The 27,413-nt window shown below is 39.6% G+C and overlaps 1 protein-coding gene across 1 annotated transcript; it reads left to right on the plus strand.

Moving 5' to 3' along the window:
* Positions 1-521: 521 nt before the first annotated feature.
* On the plus strand, positions 522-27,413 carry LOC307004119 (uncharacterized protein). Its single transcript, XM_079623069.1, has 5 exons — positions 522-628; positions 12,521-12,751; positions 20,932-21,772; positions 24,308-24,411; positions 26,374-27,413. The coding sequence occupies exons 2-5, from the start codon at positions 12,580-12,582 to the stop codon at positions 26,631-26,633; spliced, it is 1,377 nt and encodes a 458-aa protein (XP_079479195.1). The 5' UTR covers positions 522-628; positions 12,521-12,579; the 3' UTR covers positions 26,634-27,413.

Raw genomic sequence — 27,413 nt, forward strand, 5'->3', positions numbered from 1 at the left:
AGATTAAAATAATATCAGATTTGTCTAATTCAAAATAAACACAAAAAATAGAGATGAAAAATTTCCTTAAGTAAGAAATGTACGTTTACTATGGTCAAGTACATGTTCAGTGATATCTTACAAAGATTTCAGAATTTTGGCACAATTTTTATCTGTATAGTGTTGATATGGCAACCAGTAAATACACCAAGTTTCGTCATGCTGGCATGTGTGGAAGTATTTAAAACAAGTGTGTTACAACTGGCCCCGCGTTACATTGTTCCCCGCGCTCCCCTAGCTATAATGATGCGTCAGGAATGACCCAAATAACTGCAGCAATATTACCTATTTGTTTGTCTTTGTGTTCTTAAAGTAGGCTGTGGCCCTTGTTTTTGTACAGTTTTGCCTTTTATTCCCACATATTAGATGTGGTACAACTCTTTCATTGGCAGTTTTTATATTTTCATCATATCAATGTGACAACATAAACATCTGACACAACTTTATTATTTCTATTTGTTTTACGCCTGTAAGTTTGTGTGCGCTTTTGTGACTTTAGCGTGTGAACGGGACTTTTATTTTGGTATGCTGATGTGACGTCACAAGGCTGCGTCGCGCTGCTGCACTGTTGTGATTCGGCTGAAGAAAGGTTTGTGTTTTAAATCTTTTTAAGTATTCAATCTATGCAAACCTTTCCGATAATTGTATAGTTTAAGAACTGTAAAACGAATGAGTTTTTTTATATCCTTGTAGCTACTTATGTTTATGAGTAAAACGAGTAACAGTAAAATATGCGTCTCATTAGGTCCCTATATATATCGTGAATCAGTTTATTATCAGTGAATCAGCAGCAAGAGTGCAATAGTTTAATTATGTTATGATTAATTCTACCTACTTATTCAATTACGTGTTTATTTACTCCCTGTCATATTTTGACAGTCCTCCACGTGCACGCGCACGACGTCATTTGCTGACATTGGTGCTTCAAAATGAATTGAATATGTTGTGTTGCCCTTTTACTTAAATTTTATTGATATAATGTAGTTACTGTAGTCTTGTGTGGATTATCATTGTTTGTTAAATGTTTTGAGAACATACTGAATTGTTTTGTTTTTTTGAAATTCAATGAAAAAAGATTAATAAAACAAATAAAAAAGTTCAGCACTGTTTGCTTTTTAAAGCTTTTTGTAACCAAATCTTGTCACAGCACGACACATGTTCAAGTCGTCTAATTTTTTTCATAAACCAACAGGGTATGAGTCACATGGGTCTTGTAATCTATTATTTGGGTGTAAATAACAGGAACCGTAGTCCCTTGTGCAATAAAAGTAAAATAACTGAGCACAGTGAAAAAATGTCCGCTTTAAAACAATTTGAGTAATGGGTCTTTGGCAATTGTCAGCCAATAATTTAATTATTAACTTAAATTAACATTGTAATACTGATGTTAGTATTATCATATGTGAAAGGTCTGGTATATAGGCCTATACACATATATTGATTCATTAAATTTATCATAAATGACAGTAAGTTATATTAACATTGTTTTAAAAAAAAAAAATATATATATATATATATATAGTCAAATAATCATGGGAGACAAATGTATCACGATTTCCCTACAAGAAAGGCAAGGCAAGTTTATTTATATAGCACATTTCGTACACTATGGCAATTCAAAGTGCTTTACAGAAAATAATTAAAATAATCACAAAATAAAAGCAAGAAAAATTTAAACGGGTATAAAAGAAATGAAAAGGTAAGCAGCACAACCGTTTTTTTTAAATCATTGATCGTAATAATAAATCATCATATTATAAATATGAAGGATTTCTGAAGGATAGTGTGACACTGGAGACTGGATAATCAGAAAACGGGAGTATTTGAAACCTGAGAAAATGGCACCCTGTTAAAAAATAGTTACATAATTTTTTTTTTTTAATTAAGCCTTGCCAACAGAATGAAAGCCGATTAACAAAGACTGCATCATTTTATAGTTAAATGGCCCTGAGATAAAACTTTTTTTTTGCAGTTTACTGTTTTTTTTCAATGGCGACGTGTAACAAGTGTAAAATAGATCAGTTTTCTTAACGCTTTCTTGAACGTTCGATGTTGCCGTGGTGTATATAAAATATGTTGGAGAAAAGATTGTTTATTAAAAGCTTTGCAGAGTAAACAGTGCAGAACTATTTATTTTATTCTTATTTTATTTGTCATATTTGAATTGAATTCCAATTTAATTAAATTTCACAGAAGGTAAGGCAATAACTACATGAAATCAATTAAATGAAAGACCAACACAAACATTGTCAAAACAAAAATTGTTCAGACACCCTGCTATCCTCACTTACATGAATGTTTTAGTGTCCTGCACCCACTAGTAAAAAAATATTGTCTGAATCAATTCTGGTTTGACTGTATATTAAAGCATGTATTTGCACGCAGCGATGTCATTAAATGACGTAATGCTCGTGCGCGCAGAGGGCTGTCGAAATTCGGCACAACCCCGGCACTAGAGGAGGGGAAAGTAAAAACTGAGTGAGCTTTTGACTTCTTCACTGTATTAACAGTGCATTAATTCTCTCAGACACAACGAGTCTTGGATCTAACTCAACATAAGATGATAGCGGTTTGTCTTAGTGATAGTGAAAAAAATAGAAGAATCAAGTTTTTTTTTTTTTTTTTTTCAGTGTTCATCGATGATTATTGTGCTGTTCGGGGGCCTATTAAAGACTGTTATTATATGATTAATAATCATATAATTAATAATGATTTGTCAGAGTACAGGGTGCATTAGTGCCCGCCCACTTTTTCAGAGGCACTGGTTCTGGAAGTATTTTTTCCATTCGTTTCTCCCATGGGGATTTAAAAAAAAGTCTTTGTTAAAGAGTTATATGAACCAAATTATTATCTTGATGTTGTTTATTTTAATAACTAAAGTGTTAATCTTGTCAAGGGCATCAGCTATGGCTTCTAATTCTCTTAAATTTATATTAAAGGGTAGATTGATTATGATTTCACTATTTTAACTTTAGTTAGTGTGTAATGTTGCTGTTTGAGCACTAACAACATCTGCAAAGTTACAACGCTCAAAGTTCAGAGCAAAGGGAGATATTTGCTTTTAAAGAAATCGCTTTTTAAGGACTACAACAAACGGCTGGTAGGAACTACACGACATTCCTCCCGGGTTAGTGACATCACCAACCCTTGAATTTACATAAATCCCGCCCCCCGGGAACACGATTTATAGATTATCATGACAGAATATGCTAATTGCAGATAGTTAACTCCACATCAGCAACATACATTCATCAACTAACCATTCAGAGACGTCCTGTTGCTTCTACATGTTGTCACTTCTTCTTGAGTCTCTCCATCTTTGTCAAACTCCGGTTTGAACATAAAAGGCGAAACGTTTTTGAAATGTTCTGTGCATGTCTGTGTCAGGTAATCTAAGCTGCTAACACACAAGCTCTTGAAGCTCCACCCCCTGTGCCGGGAGCAGCAGCTCATTTGCATTTAAAGGGACAGACACAAAAATATCTGTGGGGTATTTTTAGCTAAAACTTCACACTCTGGGGACATCAAAGACTTATTTTACATCTTGTGAAAAGGGCATTATACCACCCCTTTAAAATGGCCGTCTTGGTTTTTATCCTTGTAAACATATCCTAATATTCCTGCTGTGCACATCTGTTTTTATGACGTAAGTTCAAAGAGAGCAAGTGACAAATATCAGTATCGGAATCAGCCAATAGCCTAGTTGTGTTAAAATTGGTCCCGGCCAAAAAAATATAATAATCTGCAAATATTAAATACCAAAGAAATTATAACTAATGATGAAAGTGGTGGTAAATGCCCTTTTCACAAGATGTAATATAAGTCTCTGATGTCTCCAGAGTGTGTGTGTGAAGTTTTAGCACAAAATACCCCACAGATATTTTTATATAGCATGTTAAAGTTGTCATTTTTTGAGGGTTTGCAAAAACGCACCGTTTTGTGCCTGGCCCTTTAAATGCAAATGAGCTGCTGCAGAGGGCGGGGCTTCACGAGCTTGTGCGTGTTAACACCTGCGATTACCTCACACACACACACTAAAATGACAGAAACTGTTCTGCCTTTAATGTTAAAATCAGACAAAGATGGAGAGACTCAAGAAGAAGTGACAACATGTAGAAGCAACAGGACGTCTCTGAATGGTTAGTTGATGAATTTATGTTGCTGATGTGGAGTTAACGATCTTCAATTAGCATATTCTGTCATGATAATCTATAAATCGCTCGTATAGGAACTGTTGTGAGATGCACACAGAGTGACTTTCTATTGCATGAGAAAAGACAGATGCTAAAGTTTGAGCTGACTCACAAATGTGCTCGACTACAGCAACTCTTCCTCTTCTCAACATGGACTGTGTTCCCGGGGGGCGGGGTTTATGTACATTCTAGGGTTGGTGATGTCACTAACCCTGGAGGAATGTTGTGTAGTTCCTACCAGCCGTTTGTTGTAGTCCTTTTCTTTAAAAGCAAATATCTTCCTTTGCTTTGAACTTTGAGCGTTGTAACTTTGCAGATGTTGCTTATGCTCAAACAGCAACATTACACACTAACTACAGTTAGAAAAGTGAAATCATACTTAACCACCCCTTTAATTTGTAGTGCTAATTTTGAGTGGAGGGAATTAAGATCATCAACTATCACTCTGAATGACTCCCTTTCTAGGGAGATGATTTAGACTCACCCAAAGATACAGTGGGGAGAACAAGTAGGCTATTTGATACAGGTTTTCCCACTTACGAAGCATGTAGAAGTCTGTAATATTTAGGGGCCAAGCACTGAAGGTGCGGGCACCTATTGTATCTGTTCCCGTTCTTATTCTTCTTTTTTAGGGGCCAAGCACTGAAAGTGCGGAGGCACCTATTGTTTTCGTTCCGGTTCTTATTATTAGGGGCCAAGCACTGAAGGTGCGGGCACCTATTGTATCTGTTCCGGTTCTTATTCTTCTTTTTCTTCCGACTGGGCGTCTATGGCAGCCCATAGGAGCGTATGCGGGAAAGTTGTTTTGGTTCGACATTCTGATAGAGGACAGTCCCAACATCAAATACACCAATTTTGGTGTTTCTAACTCATTCCCTCTAGCGCCACCACCTGTCCAAAGTTTCAGAAATTGTATGCTAATAACTTTTGAACCGTAAGGCCTATCAACAAAATTCTTTTTTCCTCTGATTTCTGAGCTCATGCCGATTCGATTGCACTCTATGACGTCATTTTCCGTCATAATAGTTTTCCCGCCATTTTGAATTTTCTGAAAAACCTACTTTTTCGAACTCCTCCTAGGCCGTTGCTCCGAATTTCACGAAAATTGAACCAGATCATCTCCAGACCATGACGACAAAAAGTTATGGAATTCAAGTTGATTCGAATTACCGTTCTTGAATACCGCGCAATTTAATTTTACGTTGCGCTTGCGAAAACAGATTCAAGGCTGTATCTCCACAACGTTTTATCGGATTCAGACCAAATTTGGTACATGTCATCACAAGCATGACCTGAGGCTACATGCTGCGTTTCGGCGCAGCGCCACCTACTGGTCCGGATATATGAAGAATTTATGTTTTTGCTTATAACTTCTGAACGGTTTGTCCAAAAATCACAAAAGTGGTCTCGTTAGATTCAGGGCGTCATACTGATTTGACTGATATTCAATTTTCCCATATCGGCCATTTTGGCTGTCGGCCATTTTGAATTATGTGCTAAAATGCTGTATTTTATGAACGCATGAACATATCGTTACGAAACTCAGTATGGGTCATCAGTACAATGCCCTAAAGGTACTCAAAAGATTATGAGACAGCGCCACCTTTTGGTCAAAAGTTATAATGAAATTTCCAAAAATGCTAATAACTTTTGAATAAATTTGCCTATAGTAATGACACTGATCTCAATAGATTCCTTGGGTTATGCTGAAAACATAGATACTAATTTTGCCATAGTCAGTCAAACTTCCTGTCCGCCATCTTTATTTTCTTTTAAAACTTACTTTTTCGAACTCCTCCTAGACCGAACGTCCGATTTTCACCAAAATCGGATCGTGTCATCTCCAGACCGTGCCGAGTAAAAGTTATGGATTTCGTGCCGATAGACGAAACCGTTTTCGTAAACCGCAGTGGCAAAGTTGAGGCACAATGCCAAAATTACTATTAAGGCTTTATATCTGCAATGCCTTGACATATTGACACCAAACTTTGTATGTGTCATTGTCACTTCACTCTGACCACATCACATCAGTTTCGTAATTGCGCCACCTATTGGTCGAAAGTGATAATCATATTTTTAGTTAATGTATGTGATTTTTCAACCATTTTGCCAAAATTCATCTTCAAATGTCTTTAATTGCTCCTTGCTGCAGTTTGTCTCACACTTTCAGCCATGTAGGCATATCTCGTCGTCTGCTTTTGCGCTTGGCCCCGTAATGGCTGCTTGCAGCTATATTTATTATTATTATTATTATTCTGCTTCTTCCGACTGGGCGTCTATGGCAGCCCATAGAAGCGTATGCGGGAAAGTTGTTCCGGTTTGACATTCTGATAGAGGACATTCCCAACAGTAATTGCACCAATTTTGGTGTCTCTAACTCATTCCCTCTAGCGCCACCACCTGTCCAAAGTTTCACTTATATTATGCTAATAACTTTTAAACCGTAAGGCCTATCAACAAAATTCTTTTTTCCTCTGATTCCTGAGCTCACGACGATTCGACTGGACCCTATGACGTCATTTTCCGTCATAAAAATATGGCCGCCATTTTGAATTGTCCAAAAAACCTTCTTTTGCGAACTCGTCCTAGACGGTTTGTCCGATTTGCACCAATATTGCACCAGATCATCTTCAGGCTGTGGGGACAAAAAGTTATGGAATTCAAGTTGATTCGTCAAACCGTTTTCGATAAACGCGCAAACAAATTTTACGTAGCGCTTGCGAAAACAGACATAAGGCTGTATCTCCGCATCGCTTAATCGTATTCAAACCAAACTTCCTACATGTCATCACAAGCATGACCTGAGGCTACATGCTGCGTTTCGGCGCAGCGCCACCTACTGGTCTGGAGATATGAAAAAAGGCTATTTTTGCTTATAACTTCTGAACGGTTTGTCCAAAAATCACAAAAGTGGTCTCGATAGATTCAGGGCGTCATGTTGAGTTGACTGATATCCAATTTTTCCATATCGGCCATTTTGGCTGTCGGCCATTTTGAATTATGTGCTAAAATGCTGTATTTTATGAACGCATGAACGTATCGTTACGAAACTCAGTATGGGTCATCAGTACAAAGCCCTAAAGGTACTCAAAAGATTATGAGACAGCGCCACCTTTTGGTCAAAAGTTATAATGAAATTTCCAAAAATGCTAATAACTTTTGAATAAATTTGCCTATAGTAATGACACTGATCTCAATAGATTCCTTGGGTTATGCTGAAAACATAGATACCAATTTTGCCATAGTCAGCCAAACTTCCTGTCCGCCATCTTTATTTTCTTTTAAAACCTACTTTTTCGAACTCCTCCTAGACCGAACGTCCGATTTTCACCAAAATCGGATCGTGTCATCTCCAGACCGTGCCGAGTAAAAGTTATGGATTTCGTGTCGATAGACGAAACCGTTTTCGTATACCGCAGTGGCAAAGTTGAGGCATGATGCCAAAATGACTATTCAGGCTTTATATCTGCAATGCCTTGACATATTGACACCAAACTTTGTATGTGTCATTGTCACTTCACTCTGACCACATCACATCAGTTTCGTAACTGCGCCACCTATTGGTCGAAAGTGATAATCATATTTTTAGTTATTGTATGTGATTTTTCAACCATTTTGCCCAAATTCATCTTCAAATGTCTTTAATTGCTCCTTGCTGCAGTGGGTCTCACACTCCCAGCCACTTTGGCATGTCTTGTCGTCTTGCTTGCGCTTGGCCCCGGTGATTGCTGCTTGCAGCTATATTCTTTTTTTTCTTTTTCTTCCGACTGGGCGTCTATGGCAGCCTATAGAACCGTTTGCGGGAAACTTATGAAAATTGGCACAGTGATAGAGGACAGCCTGAACTATCACCATAGCAAATTTGGAGTCTCCAACTCATTCCCTCTAGCGCCACCAGCTGTCCAAAGTTTCACTCATGTTTATGCTAATAACTTTTGAACCACAAGGGCTAGAAACAAAATTCTTTTTTCCTCTGATTCCTGAGCTCACGACGATTCGACTGCACCCTATGACGTCATTTTCCGTCATAATAGTTTTCCCGCCATTTTGAATTTTCCGAAAAACCTCCTTTTTCGAACTCCTCCTAGGCCGTTGCTCCGAATTTCACGAAAATTGAACCAGATCATCTCCAGACTGTGACGACAAAAAGTTATGGAAATCAAGTTGATTCGAATAACCGTTCTCGAATACCGCGAAAATAAAATTTACGTAGAGCTTGCGAAAACAGATTAAAGGCTGTATCGCCACAACGCTTTGTCGGATTCAGACCAAATTTGGTACATGTCGTCACAAGCATGACCTGAGGCGACATGCTGCGTTTCGGCACAGTGCCACCTACTGGTCCGGAGATATGAAAATTTGCTTATTTTACTTAGAACTTCTTAACGGTTTGTCCAAAAATCATAAAAGTGGTCTCGATATATTCAGGGCGTCATACTGAGTTGACTGATATCCAATTTTCCCATATCGGCCATTTTGGCTGTCGGCCATTTTGAATGATGTGCTAAAATGCTGTATTTTATGAACGCATGAACGTATCGTTACGAAACTCAGTATGGGTCATCAGTACAAGGCCCTAAAGGTACTCAAAAGATTATGAGACAGCGCCACCTTTTGGTCAAAAGTTATAATGAAATTTCCAAAAATGCTAATAACTTTTGAATAAATGTGCCTATAGTAATGACACTGATCTCAATAGATGCCTTGGGTTATGCTGAAAACATAGATACCAATTTTGCCATAGTCAGTCAAACTTCCTGTCCGCCATCTTTATTTTCTTTTAAAACCTACTTTTTCGAACTCCTCCTAGACCGAAGGTCCGATTTTCACCAAAATCGGATCGTGTCATCTCCAGACCGTGCCGAGTAAAAGTTATGGATTTCGTGTCGATAGACAAAACCGTTTTTGTATACCGCAGATGCAAAGTTGAGGCATGATGCCAAAATGACTATTCAGGCTTTATATCTGCAATGCCTTGACATATTGACACCAAACTTTGTATGTGTCATTGTCACTTCACTCTGACCACATTACATCAGTTTCGTAATTGCGCCACCTATTGGTCGAAAGTGATAATCATATTTTTAGTTAAAGGGCATATTGCAGGTTTTTTTTTTTTTCAGAATTAATATATAACCTTGTATGAAAATACCATATGAAAAGTAAATGCACGATTAAAAATTGTTTTGCCAGACATAAGGGCACAAATTCAGTGGAAAACGTGACCGTTTCCTTGACCGTGTTGAAAAAACGTTTTTTTTTCACCACCGCGTCATATTACGTCAAAATGGGGAGTCGTTTGCCGGGCGCTGCGTTCGCTCAGTGCAGAATAGGCTGGTATTATGTTGAAGCGGTCGTGATTCAGTGTGTTTTCGGTGGTTATTGTATTTCAATTAATAATTATTGTGATAAATGACTGTGAATTATGGCCTGTCAGGACATCGAGTCCACAGGTTTCCGAACAAGATAAAGGATGGTGCTTTCTTCCGTGTTTGTGTGCGTTTTGTGCAGGGTAAGAGACGGCCTTCGCTTCTGCGTCTGCTTTGAAAAACGCGGTAGTGTGTAGCGTTCACTATAGACTGCATGATTATAATCCCGGCAATATGATGAGTTAACGTTACGTTATATGATGACGGCGATATGTGCACACTGTCCCGGCTCCTTCATCGGGTCGCCCTGTCCGCCGTCAGCATGTGGGTCGGCCACCGGTGGGAAACATGACGGTCACGGATCCGTCAGAGATCACTTATTGTACATTTGTTTTACAAAATGTGCCTTGTCTTAATTTAATTCATTAACGTATCCTCCATAAACTTGTAATGTCTTGCAAGTCTGCAGCCGACACTTATTATTATTATTATAATATAATATATTATGTTCATTTTCAATCTGTACTCCAAATTTTAATGTTTGTGTTGGCTGCTTCTACATACATACAAAGTTTTTATACAGTAAGAAAGTTGTGATTGTGATTATTTTTTTATTCATTATCACCAAATGGGGCCATTCAAAACCTTTATAATGTCCCTCTTTCTCTGGAAACTGTCTCCTAATGGCTGACATACACGTGCAGGTAAGGGTCTAAACACTAGCTTTGCTATTGCCTGACACATAATTACAATATTGTGATCTGAGCATAGTGTTATACATATCGTCGGCTAACGTGAATACATCTATAAGCTAACACTGTTCTCTCACCGAGACCCGACTCCTGCCCTGTTCTCCTCAGACCACAGCTCAATGCGTCTCCTCTGACCGTTGTTTTGTCTAATCCTGACCTGTCTACTCTCTTGGCTTCATATAAGGCTCATAATTATATGGCTGAGGTCCGTCATACGAGTAAACATTTAGGCTACAATTTCCTCAGCGTCCGAACTGTCATTGCGATCCATTGCTTTCCTATTGTTTACTTTGACCGCTCTCCCCCATGATACGTCACTTCCGGTTTGGCAGTTTTCAAATGCGGAAGTAAAATTTTCTCACAAAAACGACTCCAGAAGCCTAAATAGCGTTTTATAAGTATATGTTTATATTTAAATCTAGTTCCTACATTATTGTTCTATACATTGGCGCACTGGGTACTCTAACCTGCAATATGCCCTTTAATGTATGTGATTTTTCAACCATTTTGCCAAAATTCATCTTCAAATGTCTTTAATTGCTCCTTGCTGCAGTTTGTCTCACACTTTCAGCCATGTAGGCATATCTCGTCGTCTGCTTTTGCGCTTGGCCCCGTAATGGCTGCTTGCAGCTATATTTATCATAGGTACTCTTCAACTGTGAGAGACGGAATCTAAAACAAAAATCCAGAAAATCACATTGTATGATTTTTAAGTAATTAATTTGCATTTTATTGCATGACATAAGTATTTGATACATCAGAAAAGCAGAACTTAACCTTTGTTTGCAATTACAGAGATCATAGTTTCCTGCAGTTCTGGACCAGGTTTGCACACACTGGGGATTTTGGCCCACTCCTCCATACAGACCTTCTCCAGATCTTTCAGGTTTCGGGGCTGTCGCTGGGCAATTTGGACTTTCAGCTGCCTCCAAAGATTTTCTATTGGGTTCAGGTCTGGAGACTGGCTAGGCCACACCAGGACCTTGATATGCTTCTTACGGAGCCACTCCTCAGTTGCCCTGGCTGTGTGTTTCGGGTCGTTGTCCTGCTGGGAGACCCAGCCACGACCCGTCTTCAGCGCTCTTACTGAGGGAAGGAGGTTGTTGGCCAAGATCTGGCGATACATGGCCCCATCCATCCTCCCCGTGATACGGTGCAGTCGTCCGGTCCCCTTTGCAGAGAAGCATCCCCAAAGAATGATATTCCACCTCCATGCTTCACGGTTGGGATGGTGTTCTTGGGGTTGTACTCATCCTTCTTCTTCCTCCAAACACGGCGAGTGGAGTTTAGACCAAAAAGCTCTATTTTTGTCTCATCAGATCACATGACCTTCTCCCATTCCTCCTCTGGATCATCCAGATGGTCATTGGCAAACTTCAAACTGGCCTGGACATGCGCTGGCTTGAGCAGGGGGACCTTGTGTGCGCGGCAGGAGTTTAATCCATGACGGCGTAGTGTGTTACTAATGGTTTTCTTTGAGACTGTGGTCCCAGCTCTCTTCGGGTCATTGACCAGGTCCTGCCGTGTCGTTCTGGGCTGATCCCGCACCTTCCTCATGATCATTGATGCCCCACGAGGTGAGATCTTGAATGGTGCCCCAGACCGAGGGAGATTGACCTTCATCTTGAACTTCTTCCATTTTCTAATAATTACGCCAACAGTTGTTTCCTTCTCACCAAGCTGATGCCTATTGTCCTGTAGTCCATCCCAGCCTTGTGCAGGTCTACAGTTTATCCCTGATGTCCTTACACAGCTCTCTGGTCTTGGCCATTGTGGAGAGGTTGGAGTCTGTTTGGTTGAGTGTGTGGACAGGTGTCTTTTATACAGGTAATGGGTTCAAACAAGTGCAGTTAATACAGATAATGAGAGGAGAACAGGAGGGCTTCTTAAAGAAAAACTAACAGGTCTGTGAGAGCCAGAATTCTTACTGGTTGGTAGGTGATGAAATACTTATGTCATGCAATAAAATGCTAATTATTTTTTTAAAAATCATACAATGTGATTTTCTGGATTTTTTTGGGATTCCGTCTCTCACAGTTGAAGAGTACCTATGATATAAATTACAGACCTCTACATGCTTTGTAAGTTGGAAATACAAATACTTGTTCTCCCTATTGTATAGTTTGGATGTGCTTTTCTTTCTGTTAATTATTATCTTCTTAAACAGGACAAACACAGAAAAATTCCTGGTGAAGCGACGGAGATCCATGTGACGCTATTATAAAGATGGCGTTTATTAAAGAGGAGAGTGAAGACGTGAAGATTGAAGAAACATTCAGAGTGAAACATGAAGATACTGAGGAACAAACACAGATGGTGTTTATTAAAGTGGAGAGTGAAAACATAAAGATTGAAGAAACATTGACAGTGAAACATGAAGAAACTGAGGAACAAACAGGTTGGTTTCATTCTCAAAGCTGATCTCAGTCATTTGATCCTAATTAGAATGTCCAGCTCTACAGAAATTAATTATATTTTTGAAGAGGGCAGGGCTCGAGACTGAGACCAAATGGTTGCATTTTGCTAACTTTTTTCCTTCCGGTGTGACACAATTTTGTTAGGGGTCGCACTGTGCCACCAGCACATTGCCCAACTGATAAGAGCTGCCTTTTATGTTGCATGGGAATCATCAAACGGCAAACTAAACGAAAGTGAAACAAAACTGCGCTTCTTTTTAAGCTAAGAACAGGTTCTACTCACGGGCCGATCTGGATCACGTGACACTGTTACTACACAGCGCTGGGAGATCCAGTGAGAAAGCGTTTTGAATTCACCACAGTATTAATAACATTGCTACTGCAAGATCTAGTTGGATCTGTTATAAACCACAGATATCAGATCAACAGCACTGACGTAGAAACCAAGAGAAACATTGTGCCATGAGCGACCAAGTTATAAAAGGCTTTATAATCCACAAATTAGGATGAATTCAATGTAGGAATGCTAACTGTAACCATGATATTGTGGCAAAAACATTTTTTTTGCGTTATTCATGTGCAGGAGTCAGTCTCTTCCCAGAACAGTGTAACAAGGTTTGTGTTCAGGGATGAAGTAAGTATGAACCGGCAAAACTTTAACCCTTTAGTTAAAAAATAAACAAACACAAAGCAAAAGTAAAGCGCCCATCACGTACGACTGCCCCAAAAAACAAAATGCAACGTAAATGTCCCAGGACTGGTCCTCTCTCTTCCTTAACTGTACGTTCACACCGCCGCCGGCTTGAGCTTCCAAAGTTGCCGGAAGTCATTCATATTCAATGGAAGCAGGCTTCTCTCAGCTGCAAGGAGTGTCAAATCCCTTGGCGTCGTGTTTTGGGCGTTTTGAACAACCAGAGCGTCAATCAGAAAGTTGATAGTAGCTCAACTTTATGGTAATGAGCTATGACGCGGTTCAGCGGCAAGCAGCGGCAAAACGCCAGCAACCAATCAGAATATAGTTCTTATTCGATCTACGTCATCGATGTTCGGCGGCCATGTTGTTGACATAGAACCCACGGCAACTGTCAGTCTGTCAATTGACAAGCGAGACAGGGTCGGTATTATCCATGGTATTATCGCTATATATATTTTTTTTTAAACAGCGCGATGGTGTGTTGTGTAATACACGGCTGTTCTAACAACAGCAAGAAGAAGAAGTTAGTTTTTATGCAATACCGACTGTCAGAAAACGTGAAGGGAAGGAGACAGAGGAGTGAGCCAGCGCAGGAGAGACTCGTGGCTTGATTTAATATTGACTCATTTGGATAAATATTAGGTAGGCTACACAAGATAGGCATTCATTTTTCTCAAGAAAAAAACAACTCACTTAATGCTGTAAACATACAGAGAAAGATATGCGTTTTTTTTATTATAATAACTTTAATGATATAAGTAAAAATATAATATGTAATAAAGTGCACATATATTTAGCAAAATACTCTCTATTGGCGCTTTTCCACTGCATGGTACGGTACGGTACGGTACGGCACGCTTTGGCGCTTTTCCACTGCATGGTACAGTACGGCTCGGTTCGGTACGGCTCACTTATGGCGCATTTCCACTGCATAGTACGGTACGGTACGGCTCGCTTCGGCTCGCTTTAAATGGTACCACCTCTGTTGAGGTTCCAAGCGTACCGTACCGATACTAAACGTGACGTGAAAACAGTGCAGATCACTGATTGGTCAGACAGAATCGTCACTTCAGCGTCATTGTATTTGCAACACGAGACATTAAACCCGCTAGATTTAAATAGCCAGACAACAGCCAACGCAGTAGCAACTGTTTTTAGAGTATTAACTTGACAAAATAAGTTACAAAAAAATCAAAAAAGAAATGGCTGAATCGTGGTCAGTGGACGAGGTGCAGACGTTCCTCTCGTTGATTGCCGCCGGACCTACAAACAGTGTAGGGACAAAGAGGCGACAACTATTAACGATCAGTCCCACCCACTTTGAAACGGTACTAACTGCAGTGGAAAAGCAACCGAGCTAAAGCGAACCGAGCTAAAGCGAACCGTGCCGTACCGAGTTGAGTCGTACCACGCAGTGGAAAAGCGAAGCGAGCCGAACCGTTCTGCGCCGAGACGAACCGTACCGAGCCGTACCATGCAGTGGAAAAGCGCCATATAGCTCTTTTTTTCTAGCCAAATTATGGTCATCAAATGGCTTAGGCTAAATGTTATGTGACATAATTGTTCTCCAGCTGTTTTATTGACCCCTTTGTTTGTTTGTTTGGTCGATATTATGTATGAGGAATATACATTTCGGTAAGTTGTACTGTATCTTTCAACATTGTTCATTTGTGTTTATTTACTAGCTAACGTTAGAGATGATAGGTTCACGTGCCGCTAGGGATCTGTCGCGTCACATTTACAAGTGCCAAAACTGTATGGTCAGCAGCCATATCACACTGTTGCCCAAGAATGGTTTCCCACTGAAGCTGAGCGGGGCTGAGCCTGGTCAGTACCTGGATGGGAGACCTCCTGAGAAAACCAGGTTGCTGCTGGAAGAGGTGTTAGTGTGGCCAGCAGGGGGCGCTCACCCTGTGGTCTGTGCAGGTCCTAACGCCCCAGTGTAGTGACGGGGACACTACACTGACAAAGAGCGCCGTCCTTCGGATGAGACGTTAAACCGAGGTCCTGACTCTCTGTGGTCATTAAAAATCCCAGGATGTCTTTCGAAAGAGTAGGGGTGTAACCCCGGCATCCTGGCCAAATTTGCCCAGTGGCCTCTGTCCATCATGGCCTCCTAATCATCCTCCTATATATACTAATTGGCTTCATCACTGTCTCCTCTCCACCAGTAAGCTGGTGTGTGGTGGGCGTTCTGCCGCAATATGGCTGCCGTCGCATCATCCAGGTGGATGCTGCACATTGGTGGTGGTTGAGGAGATTCCCCCTTCTATGTAAAGCGCTTTGAGTGTCCAGAAAAGCGCTATATAAATGTAATGAATTATTATTATTATTATTATTTATTGTTTGAATTTCGTAATAAAAGTGACAGAACCTGAGAGCTGAGACTTTTTATATCATATCACTGCTCTGTCTAGTCTGTCGGTCTCTGTGTCCTCTTTGCGTCGCAATTTTTCTGCGCGTGAGAAAATGGATGTGTGGCGTGAGAGCGTGTGAAAAGTGTGCTTCACGGTGAATGCGTGAGTTGGCAGCTCTGAATAAATATCCGAATAAGTTACGGCTGGCAATAAGGACGAATCTTTACTAAAGGGCTATTTGATTGATATGGGTCCACTCCAATCAAGCTGATCTTCTCTTGATACCGACGAGATGAAGCCATTAGGCTACGGCTCCCCTCAACTAAAATCTGGCTACGGGCAGGACCGATGTCATGTCAACAATATGGCCGCGGTTAGCTACTTCCGGTGTTTGCGAATAAGGCCTATAGACGTCCGTCGCACTGGCTGATTCCGGAGAAACATACGATGTAAACTTTCGTTCGATATGCCTGTAGGGTTCCTGTGCACGACGGGCAATAACGTAACTCCGCTTTGACTGTCGAGAAGAAGTCTGCTTTAGAGCTTGCATCAGTGTGGGTTCTGCAAAAGTGCGCATCGAGGGCACATATCAACCACAAAGTATGAGTGAGCACCCTTCTGAAACCTAAAATGACAAATTAGACACCCTACAGTCTCATGGACTTAACGGACACATGAAATCAGCAGCCATTGTAAGTACACAACACCTAAAATTCCTATGAAGTGTGGTATATATATTCATTGAAATTACTGTACTTTAAAACACTTGTTTAAAAGAAAAAAACACATGTATACATAGTATAAAACACTAGATGGCACAATATACCAATTTTTAATAGTCTTTATGCCCCCCTCCCCACACACACAGTGTGTGTGCCCTCCCTCCCCTCCCCACACAGACACACACAGGGGGGGGGGGGCTGTCTGTGTGTGTGCCCTGCCTCCCCTCCCCACACAGACACACACACACACACACAGAATGGCAGGAGGAACTCTGTCAGAGGGAGGCAGAGAGAGACAAAACCACATTCAAACCAAAATATCTGACTTCCTGTTGGTCGGAGCTAATGACTGTAAATTAGAAAGTTGTCCGGCTCGATGTGCACAATATACATACCAAGTTTTGTGACTGTAGGTAAAACTAACCCCCCCAATTTTGTCAAAAGTAACACACTTCCTGCTGCCAGTTGGTGGCGCTATAACTTTGACTCACATTAGTTATATCCATGTGATCGGCCTCTTACAACGAACACGCTACTGAAGTTTCATCAAGATCAATTAATGTATGAAGACGTTATAACACATCGTGTTTCTCTTTTCTCGCCATAATTTCGTTTCCTCGCCACGGCCAAACCGTTCGAGATATCAAAAATCCGTCCGCAATTTAGTATCCTCAATGTCTTGACTTCATGTTGACCGAGTTTGGTGGCGATAGGATAATTTTTCTAGGAGGAGTATATAAAATTCCAGGGAGATGCGTTTTCATACAACCCATAATAGCCGACTTCCTGTTGGACTGGCGTAAAACTTAGAGCACGAAAGTTGTTCGGCCCGATGAGATCTATATGTGTACCGAGTTTCATACTAATTCATGCAAGCGTGTTTGATATATGGACCAAGTTTTCAGACTCCGTTAAAGGGGCGCTGTTGAGCCCACCTGCTACGCCCGGGTACCAGCTTCAGCCCGGCCCTGATGGCCGCGGGTTCTGACCTGTGTGCAAAGTTTCAAGAGTTTTCGAGCACGTTAAGGGCCCCAAAAGTGCCCGAGAAGTCGCACACAGCAGAGAAAGGGTTAACATAAAGCCCCCCTCCTCTCTCACACACACAGACACTGAGAGAGACTGGCCAAATTAAAAGTTTTTCCCATTCAAACAAAAATATCTGACTTCCTGTTGGTCGGGGCTAATGAGTGTAAATTAGAAAGTTGTCCGGCTCGAGGAGATCAATATCCATACTGATTTTTGTTACTGTAGGTAAAACTAATACCCCATTTTTGACTAAAGGTGGCGCTACTGAGCCCCTCACCACAGCCGTTTCTGAAACGTTGCACATATCTACTACCTTATAAATGTAATGTGTCTGTTGAGTTTCATGCAATTTGAAGCATGTTAAGAGTCTCAAAAACATCAGAAAAAAATATCAAAGGTTGATGCGTTGCCATGGCAACAGTATTTAAGATATCAATAATCCTTTCACAGGTCTACATTTGCCGTGTGTTTACATTATACAGATGAAGTTTGAAGCAAATCGGGTAAAAATAAGAGGGTGATTTTAAAGCATTTTGAAAGTGACACTTCCTGCTGCCAGTTGGTGGCGCTATAACGTTAACTCACAATAGTCACCTCCATGTGATCGGCCTCTTACAGCGAACACACTGCTGAAGTTTCATCAAGATCAGTTAATGTATGCAGAAGTTATAACACACTTCCTGTTTCCAATATTCGCCATAAATTTGTTTCCTCGCCACGGCCAAACCGTTTGAGATATCAAAAATCCCCTGGCAATTTATCATTCTCCATGTCTTGACTTCATGCTGACCGAGTTTCGTGGTGTTTGGATGAATTCTCTAGGAGGAGTATTTCAAATGCCAGAACATGCGTTTTTAAACTACCCTAAATAGCCGACTTCCTGTTGGGCTCGCGTAAAAAGTAAAAGCACGAAGGATATATGAACCGATGAGATCTATATGTATACTGATTTTCATATTATTACATGCAAGCGTGTCTGATTTATGGACCAAGTTTTCGGACCCCGTTCCAGGGGGCGCTGTCGAGCCCCCCTGCCACGCCCTGGTACCAGCTTCAGCCCGGCCCTAATGGCCGCGGGTTCTGACCCGTGTGCAAACTTTCAAGAGTTTTTGAGCACGTTAAGAGACCCAAAAGTGCCCGAATAGTCGTAATAGCCTTTAGGCTTGGGCCCTAATAATAGCTAATTATTCTTTTTTTCCCCGACCAAATGTGACAAACAAAAAAAATGCTGTCATTATAAAAGGTTTCTAGTGTCAATGTATTGCTTGTTTTTTTCTGTTTACATTTCATGTTGTGACACTTCTCTTCTCCCGCTGCTACGTCAGAGCGGCCAAAGCGTCAACAAGCTTCCCCGTACTTTTTGACAAGCGTCCTTGACAGGGCGGCCAGATTGCAGCTCAAGTCGGCGGCGGTGTGTACGTACAGTTACTGTCATCACTCTTCCTTTTATCCTCCCGGAGCTCCTCCCTGAGAGATACAAAGCCAGTGTGGTGCGCAGGTGAAGCTTGTTAGGCCACCGGCCACGCTCCGTTCTCATAGCTTTAGGCCCCGTTCTGCTTGCCACAAATGATAACTCCAACCGTCCTTCCTCAACTTCCCCCTTTTCTCCTCGTAAACAACCCCATTCCAAACTATCTTGATCAAGCAGATAAATAAATATTAGTCTCCACCACCACCAACAAAAATAACACTAATGTAATGAATTAGTCCACTTTGGTGGCTGAATGGCACCCATTGCAAGTCCACAAGAATTAAAGTGCATAGGAAGTGTGCTATTTGGGACAGGACCACACAAGTGCCAGTCTTCAACATAATGAAAACTCAAAACAGAAACTCTCTAAGGGGCTGTTTACATGACAACGTCTTTAACTAAAGACTACGGGTGTCAATTGCTGCACAGTTACTAGAAATGTTTACCTTGGATATTATACAATTTGCATGTATAAAAAAAAATTGTACAAAAAAAAAAAAAGGTTTCCAAATCTAACTTTGAACCAATTCTGTAGAATGGCTCATATAGCCTATTTGAACATAATTTGTTTCCAGGTATGACTATGTACTAAAAATGTGCTTTTGACTTTAATTTATATTGTGATTATATATATTAATTTATTTATTTTGTCCTCACATTCTTTCTTGTGTGACACACCTGAATGAAATGTTCATTATGCGGGGTCATTATTGTGGGTCATTGTCTTACTATTCATCATGGTGTTGGATCGTCCACGCCCATTGCGCATATTGCCTTCCCAAACAAAAAGTGTTTTACAAAATGTAAATCAATGTATTGTTTTATGTGAATGATTAGGCAGGATGATTTTCAGATCATTTTGAAGGAAAAACTCTAGGCGACAACATCCATTACTCAAAAGTATTGTGAACACATATTTACTATGTGTTTTGTGGCGTTATTTCAGACACTTTAATTTTTTGTTTTTTGAATAACCATGCATAAACATTATTCTCTCAAAAATACAAACATGTACATGCATGTTGCGCACATATTATGGTAGCCCCGTTTGTGATAAATAGAGTGTAATTACACCTTTGTCATTAATATTTTATAAGCAACTGAAAAAAAACACAAATGTCAGGGCATGTCCGAACATCTCAAGGACCCCAAAAACACCTTAGACCTCAGAGGGTTAAGAGCTAAGATGCATCATTATCTGGAAACCCGGCCCAGGGTTGTCCAAACTCGGTCCTGGAGCTGCCTATAGCCTCAGCAATCCTTAAGACATTGATGAGCTTGTTCAGGTGTGTTTGGTTAGGGTTGGAGCTAAACTCTTCAGGACAGCGGCTCTCTAGGACTGAACTTGCCTACCCCTGGGTTAGATTGTGTTTGATTAGGGATCGATCTAGACTAGGGGTGTCCAAACTCTGCAGAGTTTAGCTCCATCTTGCCTCAACACACCTGCCTGGAAGTTTCTATTATTCCTTGCAAGACCTTGATTAGCTGGTTCAGGTGTGTTTAATTGGGGTTGGAACTGAACTTTGCTAGGCAGTGGCCCTCCAGGAGCAGGATTGGACACACCTGATCTAGACTCTGCTGGGCAGTGCACATAGAGTTGCTCATCCCTGACCTGAAGTCACCAAACTTGGTATGTGTATTGTTCTCCTCAAGCTGGAAAACTTTCAAAATCACGTGGATGTGGCTATTGTGGTACAGGGACCACATCACCATGAGTTGGCCTCCTTAATTTACCCACTTGAATGCATTTGCCAACTGTGTGACGATGATGCCGTAGTGCTTGAGCCTCTTTTCACTGTATTATATACTATATTTATGGTATTAATGTCTGTTGCTTTGTGCATTAAACTGGGGTTAACATGCATTTGTTCTTTTTTTTTTTTTGCCTTAGATCTGGTGATGCTAAAAGAGGAGATTCAAGATCTGAATGATACAGTAGAGCAAGATCAGTGTGAGAAACATATCACAACTGCAGAAAAATCATTTAGTTGCTCACAGACTGAAAAGACTTCATCAAAAACAGCTCAAAAGACAGCAAAGAGAAGTTATTTCATCTGCCAACAGTGTGGAAGGAGTTTCACTCAAAAAGGAAATCTTAAAACTCACATGAGAATTCACACTGGAGAGAAGCCATACACATGTCAACAGTGTGGAAAGAGTTTCACACATAAGGGAACCCTTTATACCCACATGAAAGTTCACACTGGAGAGAGTCCTTACACCTGCACACTGTGTGGAAAAACACTGAATCGAAAAGGAAATCTTAAGACTCACATGAGAGTTCACACTGGAGAGAAGCCTTTCACATGTGATCAGTGTGGGAAATGTTTCACACGTAAAGAGAGCCTTAATCACCACCTGAGGGTTCATGTAAAAGAGAGCTGTTGTAAATGTCATCTGTGTGGAAGGAGTTTCATAGACAAGAAACAGCTTAAGAGGCATTTATTAACTCACACTGGAGAGAAGTCTTACATGTGCCATTACTGTGGAAAGAGTTGCGCAAACAACACAACCCTTAAAGTCCATGTGAGAGGTCACACTGGAGAGAAGCCTTACAGCTGCCAACAGTGTGGAAAGAGTTTCACTGGAAAAGAAAGTCTTAAGATTCACATGAGAGTTCACACTGGAGAGAAGCCCTACCCCTGCAAACTGTGTGGAAAGAGATTTGCACAACAGGGAACCCGTTTTAGCCACATGAAAACTCACACTGGAGGGATTCACGTATCTTTAGTGTGAGAAGAGATTCACACATCAAATAGATCTGAAAAGTCATTTGCAAACTCATATTCACTCTGGATGAAGTAGGGAACCCGTAGGTCCTTTAAGCTTTTAAATGCATTAAAGGGTTAGTTCACCAAAAACATGAAAATTTATAAACAGTAAGACTTATTATCTTAGGAACACAAACAAAGATCCTTTTAATGAAATTTGAGAGCTTTCTGTCCCTCCATAGACAGCTACACGACTACCATTTTGATGCTTAAAAAAGTTCATAAAGAGATTGTAAAATGAAATTGAGCGAAGAGGAAGAAAGAGCGAAGAAATTGAGCGTTATCAAATTTTCTGAAGAGGCACGATCACTTTATATGATGAACAGATTGAATTTAGGCTTTTATTCACTCAAACACATTCATTCACAAAATGGAAGCGCAAGCATATGTGCTTGACATGCGAGAACCAATGAGGTTCATTCTCGTGTAGCACGTTTGACCTTTCGCTAAAACCAATGAGGATTGTTCTCGCACATCAAGCAGGTTCGGTTGAAGTTCTGTTTATACGTATGTGAATAAATGCCTGGATTAAATCTTTTCATCATATAGTGATCATGTCTCTAAAGAACATTTTGGTTAAAACCCTCAATTCATATGGATTAGTTTTACAATCTCTTTATGAATTTTTTGAAGTGTCAAAGTGGTGGTAGTTGGGTAGCTGTTAATGGAGGGACAGAAAGCTCTTAGATTTCATCAAAAATATCTTCATTTGTGTTTTTAAGATTAACGAGGAGAGGAAAGTCTTAAATGTTTGCAAAGATTTTTGTTTAATTGAAGCGTAAACAAAGACCCTTGAAAAGGCAAACATGATTTTGATTGGCTGGAGATTGTGATGGTTACTGATTTGCATAACAGCTGGCAAGAGTGATTGTTTATGAACATAAACATGCTCATAGTTTATGTTGCGCTTTAGTGAAGCGATATACAGCGCGTGCCATTAAAGAGTGCGTGCTACTAGCAGTTTAACACCTGACAGGAAAGTCCGTTTTTCTGAGTTGAGAGACTTTTTATTGCAGCGTACACTTACGTCACTGATTGTTCCTATTGTGCCTTTCACAATGTAACATGCTCTAAACACACATCTTAAGCACCCAGAATAATATAAGTTGCCTTTTTTTTGTAATCGCAGGTTTGAACGATTTACCTAATCGTGGCATCTGTAATCGCGCTTAGAAATTCAATCAATTGTGCAGCCCTAATTTTTGACGACTTTTCTGTTGCCGTGTTCCTGCTGCTTAGTCCGCTGCTTCAATTATTGTATTTGCCAACAAGACACTTCTGTCAATTGTTAGACATTGCAGCAGATTGTATATGGCTCAGATGAAGTAGTTCTCAGTGTCCACCAGGTTATTCATCTCACAGAGGAGCACAAAGCACTCAGTCCTCTTGATAATATGAAGCGGTTGATTAGAAAACCAGATTGCCTTTACAGCAAGTTGTCAAAAGAGCAAAAGAAAGTGCATTCGTTAACTGTATTCAGATTGGCATAGACATTGTAGATATTAAGGACATAATCAAACAGAATTAAATAATTCATATAGCGTCTCAGAAGGTCAGAAAAATAGTCGTTCCATACATACATGTGACTCCTCTAAAATAGGCCTTTATTGCAGTCCGTGTGTTGTCATATCCGGCATTCCCTGCTGCATCATTGTCAGTGGAAGGTCACCAGTTATTGCAAGAAAATTAAACTTAGTTGAACTTGACATTTTATTAGCCTTACCATATGTGTAATCTTCCATTTTAACGAGTTACTGGCAGAGGAATAATTGGAATACACTATTTTAATTTGATTTTTAATGTTATTATTTTTATTGTTGCAAACATGTTTATTATGATTAATCTCCAATTTTTGTTTACAATATAATGCTAACCGATCATTGCACTAAAACCCAGAGGATCTGACTTGTTTAAGATGATCAAACCAGTTATTTTTGAATAATCGACTCTAGGCTGGAAATACTCCTTTATTTGAACAACTTCAATTTAATCTAATACTTCATTATTGTATAATCGCGGAGTCATTTTATTCTACTATTTTGAAGCTTCTGCTTTTTGAGCGTGGAAGTGTGATTGAGCGTGATAAAGGCCAATTGCAATGGCCTTCCTTCTTTGTAGATAAAGTATTTGTGGTGAGCACAGATGGTGGCTGTAGTGTCAGGCTTTTGGAAGTGTTTTTAAATGTGAACAAACATAGAATATTGAAAAAAAAAAACGGTATAGTACCATAAATTAACCATAACTTGTTGTGGTGTCCTTCAAGTGACTGAACATTGTGAGGTTGGGGAGTGTAGAGATGGTTTAATCCAGGTAAGGACCTACACTGCATCTCAGAAACCCTAGAGAAAGCAGAGAAATAACAAAAAAGATCTCCATACATCTGAGGTAACTTCTGAAGATGAGGGCCATGATGAAATAATCAAAAGGAAGGAAAAGTTGATATAACTTTCTCAGTGTTGTCCTATTGAGAAGTAATATGAATGTTTCACTTCACAGGCGTAATCCACGTTTCCTGAATAGTATGGAGAATGATTCCGATAGAAATGATGCGCCAGGAAAAGAATCACGGTTCGCAGCTTCCCCTGTGGCTGATTCTCCCGGTAATCACGCAGTCTAATTCTTGTATCCTTTCCTTTTTATATATATATATTTTTTTTTCAATTTTGAATGCAATTTTTTGGGAGATTTATATATATATATATATATATATATATATATATATATATATATATACCTCTAAATTACTAGATTTGACTAGAACTTAAATTCAAAATAACTCCAAAACATGCATAACCCAGCTCAAATCATATCAACCAATGGTTTAACGCCCAGGAGGAGGTACTCCGAGTGGAGTGAGCTCTCATATCCTAAGACTATAAGACCAGAGGTGGACACTGACAGTAACAAAGTAAATTTACTTGAGTACTGTACTTAAGTACACTTTTTGAGTATGTGTACTTTACTTGAGTCTTATTTTTTCTGGAAACTTTTTACTTTAACTTCACTACATTTGAAAGACAAATATAATACTTTACTCTACTACATTTCTGTCAAGGTCCTTGAGTAGAAAGTACATAGTAACATCAGTCAGGGATGATTTTGGTTGGAAATGAAAATCAGGTTGAAAATGAAAATGACGTCAGAAACCAACATCAGTCGGGTTCTGACGTCAACCCGACTTTCATTTCCAACCACAATACAACGTCTGTCCAACGTCGGAGATTAACGTCAATCTGATTTTGGATTCTGACATCAACCTGATTTTCATTTTCAACGTTGGGTTTGGTCTTCTAAATACGAATGTTGTCATTGTTTTGGAGCACACTAGCTTATAGATAACAGTAAGGCTAACATATTCATACTAAAAGCCAAAAAACTTTAAATAGGGCACTATTTCCGAAACCATTATGGACGTTATTGAGTGATTTATTCAATCTCATATTTAATCCCACTACTGGAACTGTGTTTTAGAAATAAATTTGATATTGATATGAGGGTAGGTAGGCAGGCATATATTCAGAGGCATAAGCAATGCAACAATAATAAAACACAATGCATTGACATTTACTTTTTACTTATGATACTTAAGTAAAAGTACAGAATTACTCGTTTTCAAAAATACCTAAGTAAAAATCGGTCTTTACAACTTTTACTTGTAACGGAGTAATATTTGACCGGTAGTACTGTAGTTTCACTGAAGCAACGAAGTTGAGTACATTGTCCACCTCTGTATAAGACTATGACATACACAATCCAGTGGGCCAACCTCTGCTTGGAGACAGCCTTTCCCTTCTGCCGGACTCCGTCAAGTCACCTTCATTTATATAGCGCTTTTAACAATATAGATTGTTTCAAAGCAGCTTTACGGTGATAATAGGAAATGAAAGTAACAGCGATTGTTTTGGCTTTACAGCAGCTCTAGAATAAAGTTATTGTCCAGCTAAAGCTAGTTTTGGATTGATTCGTACTTATCGAGAAAAGGTCTGATAGGGTCAGACAGGTGTTCAATTTTTTTTTTCATTTCATATTGTATTTAAATAAGTCAAGCACTTTTCAAGTACCTCTTCGGTAATATTGCTGTTTTCAAGGGTTTTCCAGGACTTCAATTTCAGAAAGTCGAATTCAAGTTCTTCAGGTACTTTAAGTACCTTGTACGAACCCTTCCTTGTAGAGGGCGCTCTCGCTGAATGTGCTGATTTGCTGCTCAGGAAACATTTCTGATTATCATTTTGAAAACAGTTGTGCAATCATTCCGCTAAGATAAAAAAAAAAAATTCATATGCACCAACATTGTAATATGGTCCAATACCAATACGTTGAAGATCATTTTCATGTTCACCAAAAGCTGGCAAATGACAGCTGGACATAAGTTTAAAAAGGAGGTGTTTAACAGACAGATAACATTTCATCTCCAGAATAATATTTTGAATATGTTGTTTGAAATGTAATTTTAAGTGTATAACCACTTAACATTATTCATTTCTATATACTGTATGTGTCATTTTAGTAAGTTTGAGTTGCATCGGAGTTTCCTAATCAGTGTATAACTGATTTTTTTGCAGGTGTTCAGAAGATACCCATTGAGAAAAAGAAAAAAAAACACAAGAAACCGCAAAAAGTGTGCTGGTCAAATGCTGAAGTTGCAGCTGTAATGAAACATTTTAAGGTACATATAACCAAAGGAAAACTGGCCACAGCGACTGAATGCCGGCAGTGTATAACCGCTGAAGATCCTGTTTTGGCAAGGCGCAGTGTACAAAAAATACGAGATTTTGTACGAAATCGAGGAATTAGTTTGAAAAGGAAAGTCCAAAATAAGTGATGTTACATCATATGTCTCAGTTAATGCCATTCTAATAAGATTATTACTTGGTTGTTGTTTTTGTTATTTTCATTCTATAGCAAAACATGTTTTGTAAAGAACAGTTAAACTTCAGGGTTAGTTAAACTGCTGCCTTAAGGAATTGTTTGTAAAAAACAAAAAAAACAATTCTGCCTTCATTTCCAGACTCTCTTTTTTGGGGGGTGAACCACCCCTTATAAATCAGTTTCTCTGCGTGTTGTAGCACTTATGGCATTTTCAGTATAATTGGTTAAAACTGTAAAAACTCTTAAAAGTTGTAATTAAAGTACTTCTAAAACACTTTGGTCCCTGTAAAGTTTTAAGTTATTTTATGTATTGTATTGGAAATCCAGTACTCTTTAATCACCCAGGTCTTGGTAATGAACCATATTGTCTCATTTGTCTGTTGCGTGTGATAATGTGCCTGTAAAACACATTGGTCCCCGTAATCCAGAGAAATGTTCCCACAGTTTATCATCACGGCATACTGTGTGCTTCACAATAATTGTGAAATTCAAGGCGAGGTGTATGAAGATCGAGATCCACAGTGCATTTATTCCCCACAGCCAGAGGAAGTAGTTGAGTGCATCGACAGTGCAGGCCTGAGAGTGAGGGAAGCCCTTGCTTGTGTGGTATTTTATTAAAGTATTGGTTTCCCCATGTTAGTTATACTGTATATTCAATTGCTAACTAGTACTGTACAGCAAGAGAAGACATAACACTTCAGAAATTAAACTACTATGTTTATTAAATTGCTTT

This window comes from Phoxinus phoxinus (assembly GCF_949152265.1).
Source record: "Phoxinus phoxinus genome assembly, chromosome: 9".
Taxonomy (NCBI): Eukaryota; Metazoa; Chordata; class Actinopteri; order Cypriniformes; family Leuciscidae; genus Phoxinus; species Phoxinus phoxinus.

What these genes read in the sequence shown, in the direction of transcription:
- LOC307004119 (XM_079623069.1), top strand. Translation starts at nt 12,580, where the DNA reads ATGGCGTTTATTAAAGAGGAGAGTGAAGACGTGAAGATTGAAGAAACA. An exon ending in AGAAACTGAGGAACAAACAG is followed by an intron (nt 12,752 to 20,931) that starts GTTGGTTTCATT and finishes TTTTTGCCTTAG; the next exon opens with ATCTGGTGATGCTAAAAGAG. An exon ending in GGGATTCACGTATCTTTAGT is followed by an intron (nt 21,773 to 24,307) that starts GTGAGAAGAGAT and finishes TTCACTTCACAG; the next exon opens with GCGTAATCCACGTTTCCTGA.